The sequence below is a fragment of the Medicago truncatula genome, chromosome 1 (genome assembly GCF_003473485.1).
Source record: "Medicago truncatula cultivar Jemalong A17 chromosome 1, MtrunA17r5.0-ANR, whole genome shotgun sequence".
Taxonomy (NCBI): Eukaryota; Viridiplantae; Streptophyta; class Magnoliopsida; order Fabales; family Fabaceae; genus Medicago; species Medicago truncatula.
The window spans coordinates 43,055,926-43,063,970 of record NC_053042.1 but is presented as its reverse complement, the minus strand read 5'-3'; the positions used below and the strand labels follow the sequence as shown (position 1 = coordinate 43,063,970).

At 31.4% G+C, this 8,045-nt stretch overlaps 1 protein-coding gene across 1 annotated transcript; it reads right to left on the bottom strand.

The window, feature by feature from the left end:
• Positions 1-2,876: 2,876 nt before the first annotated feature.
• Positions 2,877-4,034, bottom strand: LOC11419999 (myb-like protein X). Its single transcript, XM_003591407.3, has one exon. It carries the CDS (start codon positions 3,901-3,903, stop codon positions 3,142-3,144), a length of 762 nt encoding a protein of 253 aa, XP_003591455.1. The 5' UTR covers positions 3,904-4,034; the 3' UTR covers positions 2,877-3,141.
• Positions 4,035-8,045: the final 4,011 nt, after the last annotated feature.

Here is an 8,045-nt window from a genome sequence, read left to right as displayed (position 1 = left end):
TTGGTACCCGGTATCAATTTTCAATCTCTCTCTTTGACTTTGATTTCTTCTATTAGGAGACATATGGACACATCACTATGTATGGTTCTAAAGAGTAATAAAATTTGAGATTCATTTCTATGATTCTATCACTATTTTTATAGATTAGTTCTATAACACCGTATGGTATGATTTCATTGAATGGATGTGTAAGATATTTTACGATAGATGTATGCAAATTAGATCCAAAAGTTTTAATTTGTTTGTGGGTTTAAGGTTGTATTGTATTGTAGGGTTTGTTAAACTAGTGTTTGATTTAATTGTATCAACCGGCATCCATCAAATTTGAACTTCAAAAAAAGTGTGAGCAATGATTTTTGTTTTAGAAAGAGAATAACGAACTATATCCCAGAGCTTACCAAAGTCATTGGAAACTTTAGGTCTATAACGTGAAATTCAATTAAGTGAGGTCAAGTTGGATGTAGTCAAGTATAGTCACACTTCAAAACTGTCCAATTATGACGGTTCAAATCTCAACACAATTTTTTTTTTTAATGTAAAATTTTGAGCTAGAAAATCTAAATTATTCGATCTTAATTGCTGCTCTCGAGTTTGTCGACCCATGAATGCACCAATTTTCATTGCACCAAAACTTGGCCTCAAATAAAACGGGCAAAGATACTTAATTTTATTTTATATTAAAAAATATACTTAATTTTTGTTTTGACAAAACAAACATACTTACATTGATTCAAGGCCGAGTGTTAGAAAGAATATTGAAAAGAAAATTTAACTAGCACTTCGTTTATGGTGTATTTGTGTGAGTTGTCTTAGACTTTTTCAACAAGATTCAAGCATTGCAATCTTAGGCGACAAAACTAGCTATGATAATTTTTTTTTTTGCCAATACTCCATTCGGTCATTTTTATAAGAGACAAATTGGTAAACCACAATTGATGTTTGGTTCATAATGTAGATCAAATACATCAACTTTGATTGACTTATTTATCTCTTATAAAAATGACCGAGAGAGTAGTTTTTTAGAGTTCAAATTTGAAACATTTGTTTAAGTTGAAATACTTGTGTTGTCTCATTTAAGTTCTTTTGGGTACTATAATTGAGCATCTCTAATGAAGAAGGTATCCAAGTGAGTTTCATAGAATGGTTGTTCCTTATTTTTTTCAATATTGAAAAAATTATTATTTGACACTTTGAGTAGCAAAGAAATGATCGAAGTAGCTTAGTAAGCTATGGTATCATCAAATTAAATGTTGGTTTATTTTCTCAAATTAAAAGGTGCACATAAAAAGTTCATTAAAAGTGTAAGTTTCAAAAAATTGCTTAATTTGATCCACAACAAAATCTAAAACACAATAAACGGAAATAGAATTGCGTGCAATCAAAATCATAGCAATTTCTTCAAAATTAATTCCCTCAAAAAAATAGCCTAAAAGATTAATCATCAGTCTTCTCTTAAAGATTTATACTAACCCAAGACTCAGTCCCTTACATCCTCACGACCCACTTCTAAAGTGATTATAGGGGTGTTCGTGGTGCGGTTTGGTTCTGTTTTGAGCACAAAAGTCATTCGAACTGCGAGATAAAAAAGCATGCGGTTTAGTTTGGTTCGGTTGATTTTTAAAAAGTCATCCAAACCAAACCAAACCAATACGGCTTGGATTGGTTCGGTTTGTGCGGTTTATCGTGTGATAAAAAAATATTACATTAACTCTAATATTGCCAACTTGTTACCAAATAAACTTAGGACATTTTATTTTGTTGTTTATATTGATAAAGTATTAGGTAAAACTTATATCAAAATAGGTAAAATTAAGAAGAAACATAAGCATGAAACAAATTATTGGGAAATAAAGGAAACAAATTCATCATTGGAAATGAATTGAAAGAGATGGAAAGGAATTAGAATCGAACCTGATGGTGCAACAATGGAAAAATCGAATCGAAAAAGATTATTCGTGAGCTATGTAATTTGGCTAGTACATGTTTAAGTAATATTCATTATTCTTGCGGTTTGGTTTGGTTTGGTTCGGTTGCTGAGATGCAAACCGCAAACCGAACCAAACCGCGCAGTTCAGTGCAAAAGTCATCCAAATTCATCCGAACCAAGTACGGTTTTTTGTGGTTTCGGTTTGGATTGGTTTGGTTTGCTGTTTTTTTATTGGGTGGGTTCGGTTTGAACACCCCTAGGTGACTAAGCTCAAAAAACAATCCATCAGACATAGGATTCTCGTAATCTGTAACGTCTCTCAAAGTATAGGGAGGATTATTATATAAGCAATTTTAATTAATATATAATAAAGTAAAAAATGTGACCCCTAAAATGAAACCAAAATTGTAAATCTACCGTAGTTGAAACAAAAATTCCAAAACTACCATACTTTTGAAAAGTTAACCCATATGTCAGAAGTTTGACTTGCGACCTACCCTATGTCACAAGTCAAACTTGCGACATACCCCCTATGTCACAATTTTGACTTGTCGCAATTTTGACTTGTGACATAGGGGTCAACTTTCCAAAAGTAGAGTAGTTTTATAATTTTTGTTTGCAACTAGGATAGATTTACAATTTTTGTTTCATTTTATGGCACACAAAAAAAAATCTATTTTCAAGGGTTAAATAAATAAATTGTCCTTTTAAATTTATCAACATTTGATTTTAATTCCTCTAAAATATTTCTTAGACTTTTTGTTCTTCATCCATAAAATTAGTTCATTCTCTACATTGAGAACATGGACTAATTTTATGGATAATTTTTTTTAGAGGAACCAAAAGCTTAAGAAATATTTTAAGGGAATAAAATCAAATGTTTGTATACTTAGGGAACCATTTCCTTACTTAACCATATTTTCAAATATACATCAACATGTAATTGTAGAGATCATTTTGGCAAGACTTTATATTTTTTTTTCTTCTAAAAACAAGGTTACAACACTTTATATATACGTATACATTTTTCCGCACGCATATATACTTTTTCTTTTATGTTTTTAAGAAAGGGTTTACAGGCCCATCTTTCTACACACAAAAGAAAAACCAAAAAGAATGAAAGAGGTTGAATCGATCTCGTTTCCATGCATGCATGCCCAATTAGACAAAGTATGAAACCACAATATTCATGAATATCATTGCAATCAGCTAGATCATAACCCTAATGACCTCATACTCATCTCATTGTAACGTACATCCATACGCTGCAACCTCATTTCTCGATAAAATTTAGCAATAAAATCTTCAGCTTTGGCATCAATCATGTCATCTTCATCAATCTCATTATTATTATTACTATCCTTATTCACAATCTCTTCCTTTTTCTCCTCCTCAACCATTTCATTTAGCCCCGCCGCATCGGCATCAATCATGTCATCATCATTCTCATTAGTATTATTATTATTATTATTATTATTATCCTTTTCCACAATCTCTTCCTCTTTCTCCTCCTCAACCATTTCACTTAGCCCCACCGCGGAAGCGTAGCGGCTACTAGCCACCGAAGCAAGGCAGCTTCTGGTCGGAGACGGCGAATTCAGAAACTCCGATGCATTATGAAACCCATCCTCTCCTTGAGTATCAATGATGCTATTAACATTATTTTCAATAACCACTTTTTTATGGTTATTCTCACCGTTAAGAATTTGCGGTGGTGATTGGTTGCTTTGAAGGTGCATAGGTCTCATGGACCCCAAAAGCTTCTTCCACATGCTTTTAGACTCATTATCAATAGGCATAATCGATTTTGTTTTACGAGAATGCCCTCGCAACATGAATACAACGACCTTAAAGAAATTCTTAGATCCTTTTGATGATCCCTTCTTGAGAATGGGTTGGGGTTGAGGAATATGATCTAGGGTTGTTTTTGATTTTGGATCATAGCTAATCATAGCGTTCTCAACCTTTTTCTCCATTATATAAATAATGAATAGGTGTTAATTGAAACAATTAACAAATGTTGGAGAAAAAGGAGAGATTGTAATAAAGGATATTTAATGTAACATTTTTCCTGCTACGTACAAGCAGGAGAGGAATATTTGATAGCTAGAGATGAATCAGTTTGATGAGAAATTTAGGAAACAAAAACAAGTTTATATAATAAGAAAATTTAGGAACCATGATTTGTTATTTTGGTTTTATGACGTGAAGACAACAAAGCACGAATGTTCTTGTCAGTTTCAAGTGTTGATTTTTAAGAACAGGTTTGACGTACAGTTACGTGGTAATGTACGGTTGGATTGTAGAATGACTTAAATAGCCTCCTATTGAAGTTTCTTACATTTTGAATTTTTCTAATTTTAGTATGGAGAAGGATGGGGAGAAGGGTAATTGCATAGGGTAGTGTGTGGCGATTTTTGTGGCGAAGGATTTGGGTGCAAGGAGAGAATGATGTTTGTTTAGGAAGGACTTAACTGTAACCGTTAATTTCTGTTTCCCTCGTTTTGAAATGGTCTTTCTAGAATTTTTTGAGTAGTGGTGTCAAAATTATATTTATACAAAAAATACATCTATATATAAGTGCTAAAAAGAATGGCATATCTTTATTATTTAGCCGTTAACATAGATTACAAAAACTTTACCATTGTATAATTTAAGAATTTAAGACATTAAAATCTACGAATTATAATTGATCTCTATGTGTCTTTATATTTTAAAGTCGTTGTAAGAATGTCGTGCAACGGTGTAAGTGCATTTAGAAATGTAAAAGGGCCTTTGATACGGTGATGTTAAGTCCTTCTTCAAAACACATCATTCTCTCCGTGTATGTTGTTAAAATAAGGGTGCAAGGAGAGAGTGATGTTTTTTTAAAAATGACTTAACATCACTGCAAATTTATGTTTCCCTCATTTGACTTAAGGTGTACATGGGTCGACTTGGGCTCGGTTTGGTCAAACCTAAATCATATAGGATACTCAGTTTGGGTGAGGTAAAATAACCACTCATTCTACCATTGAACCGGTTTGGATAAACCTACTAATTAAGTTATGGTTGGATTAGGTAGTGCGTTGCCCGAATTATTTGTTTATCATTTTCAATATTAAATGACTAAATGATAAGTCCTTATAATTTTCCATAATTATTACTCTACTTTTTATTTTCTAAAAAATTGTGTAACTTATTTTCACTATTTTTAGCATTATAAAATAATAAATGATAATATCAAATGATAAACTCCACCATAAAATAATTGCAACAACTAAAGTTGCATGACATAAAATTGCATTAAAATAATCAAAAAGTACAACATCCTAATTTGTGACTCTAACAAGATTTTTTTTTTTGAAGAATCGACTCTAGCAAGATTGGAAAATAGTAATTGAACGTGATATACTACCATGACTCAAGTTCACAAAACTCTATTTTTCTAATGACGGCTTTTTAGGGGGCCGTCTAGATCAGTTTTTGTTTTGGCTTAGTATCTATACTTCACAAGTAATAGTCAAAGGGGGGATGAGATGGCGCGTAGTAAATGGAAGTAGTTTCTTGAACTCCGAGACGAGCAAGATTTCCTTCACTTGTTTACTTTTTTATTTGACAAGTCTTCAAGGCCACTAACTTGTTTATTGAAGTTCAAGACAAGCAGGTGGTTCCTTCACTTGTTTACTTTCTTGTTTGACAAGTTTCTAGAAGCGCAAGACAAGCAGAGCAAAGCCTATATACAGACCATGTTTCTTCGTTACAAGATGTATCAATCAAAAACACTTTATGGTTATATCTCACTATTTCCTCCTTTATCTTATACTCTTATCTAAGAATGTTGTGAGGGATAGGTTAGAGATTTTCTTTTGATGAGATTGTGGATGTATTGGGGTCGTGGGGTATATTCCTCTTAATAAAATAGAGAAATTGTATTTATACAACTATCTTATGATAACTATCTCTCATATTCTTATTATGTTTCTATTTTATCTTTCTATTATTTTGGTTTTTGTGTCAATACCTACATTTTTTTATATATATATTTAGATGTCTCATAAGTTGTCATCGTGAGCTTAGCTCAGTTGATATCGACAATACATAATATATGTAAGGTCCAGGGTTCAAACTCCAACCACCACTAAAAAAAGATGTCTCATAAATTATTTCAAAAATGGTTGTTCAAATAGCATACCTTGGTATCGACAATACATAATATATGCAAGGTCCGGGGTTCAAACTCCAACCACCACCAAAAAAAGATGTCTCATAAATTATTTCGAAAATGGTTGTTCAAATAGCATACCTAAAAAAAAATAGCATTGTTGGTATTTTTTATATGAAAGCATTTTATTCCATAGCTTAGCTCACTTTTTCTCTCTCTTTCAAATGGTTTAGAATGGGATAAAATCACGCTTTTTATTTATTAACAAGTATTGGACCCAACAAATGAGGTAAACGTAATATGACAAATTAAAATTTGAATTCTAGTTAAAAAAAATGTGGAACAAATCAAAGGACAAAAAATTAATTTAGAAAACTCTAAAACTTAAGAAAAACTAATGTCATTGTCTAATAACAACCAAAGAATGGCACCAGGTGAAATTTTTCTACAACACAAGTCTGTCTCAAACAGCTCACAATCCTTGGTTCATTCATTGTCACCAAAGCAAATATTAAACTACATTTCACACTATCTTAAAACAAGAGTATGTTTCATCATATCTTAAATATAAGTAAAAACTGGAATTCATTTAGTCCTAATTTGGATCAAATACATTCATGACCAATTGGAGTTAGAGAAAATAAGAAAGTAAAATACAAGGTAAAATGTTTTTGACTAATATATCTTGTTGCGAAGAACTATAACTATAGTTAATAGTATTGTTTGTCTCCGTCTTCTTTTACCATACTTCAATAAACTCCAACACTCTATATTATTGAAAATTGAATAAATCATGGATGTAGTTTCTTAAACTATAGTTCTATCCAATTTAATCTTTAAACTATATAAATATAATAAGTAGTTCTCAAAATTAGGAAATGCATCAATTTATTTTTCAAGGTATATGAAAACTCCATGAGCTTAGTCTCTAGTATTAAAATCATATGAACTAGTCGTTTAGCGCAGTTGGTAGGAACAACGCATAATATATGTAAAGTCTGAGATTCAAATCCGACCACCACCACAAAAAAAAAAAAAAAAACAATCATAGGAACTAAATTGATGGATTGACATACTTCATAAACTATTTATTTTTTTATAAAATTTAGTCACTAAATTGAAGAGAAAGTGATAGTTTAAAGATTAAACTAATAGTTTATTCTAAAAAAATTAAAACAGAAAAATAAATATAATGTTCTTGCTCTGGCCCACTTTTGTGGGCAATTAGTTGTCTGCATGTCTTGTTGGAACGAATGAAAATTTAGAAAACTCCCGTAAATGACGTAGCAACATAAAATGTATCAGTGTATCTAGCTTGTTTAATTTTTGTGGACAAATAAATAGCACCTGATTTTCTATTATATCTTGTTTATCTTTTCTCTTACTTCAAACCTAAATTATATATCAGAAGTGTTTGTTAGTAAGTAATAACTCATTCCATCTATGCTCAATAGAGCACAATTGGTGAAAGTAAAAAGCTCTCCAAAATGATCAATCGGACACAAAATTTGACATCAACACCGGATATACACAAGTGCGAGGACTAATCTAAATAATTGAGGTTCATTCATGTGTACATGTTGTACATAACTATATATAGGCTACGGAAATTGTGTTGTGTCGTCATTGGAGTGAAATAAATAATGTGGGAGTGAAGGGGTATGCAAGTCAATTTATGGCTCAATGTACCCCAACAACCCATTCAATCATCATTACATTATAGTTTTTGTGCTCTGTATTTTTGTTGACTTCTCAAAGTCGGAGTCTTCTATGTATGTGCATTGCAATTGCATTATAGTTGTTTGTTTATTTTTTAGTAAGTAATGTGAAATCGATGTATGATTAGAATCTTGTTATGTTATTGTTACACAAAATAAAGGCACTAAATTCTGTTGGCATAAAAGAATTTAAAATTGGAGAATGAATTTAAACATACAAGAAAAGGGAAGAAAGAAAGAAAAGAAAAAAAAAGAC

Coding starts and splice junctions, on each gene's coding strand:
- LOC11419999 (XM_003591407.3), bottom strand. CDS start 3,903: ATGGAGAAAAAGGTTGAGAACGCTATGATTAGCTATGATCCAAAATCA.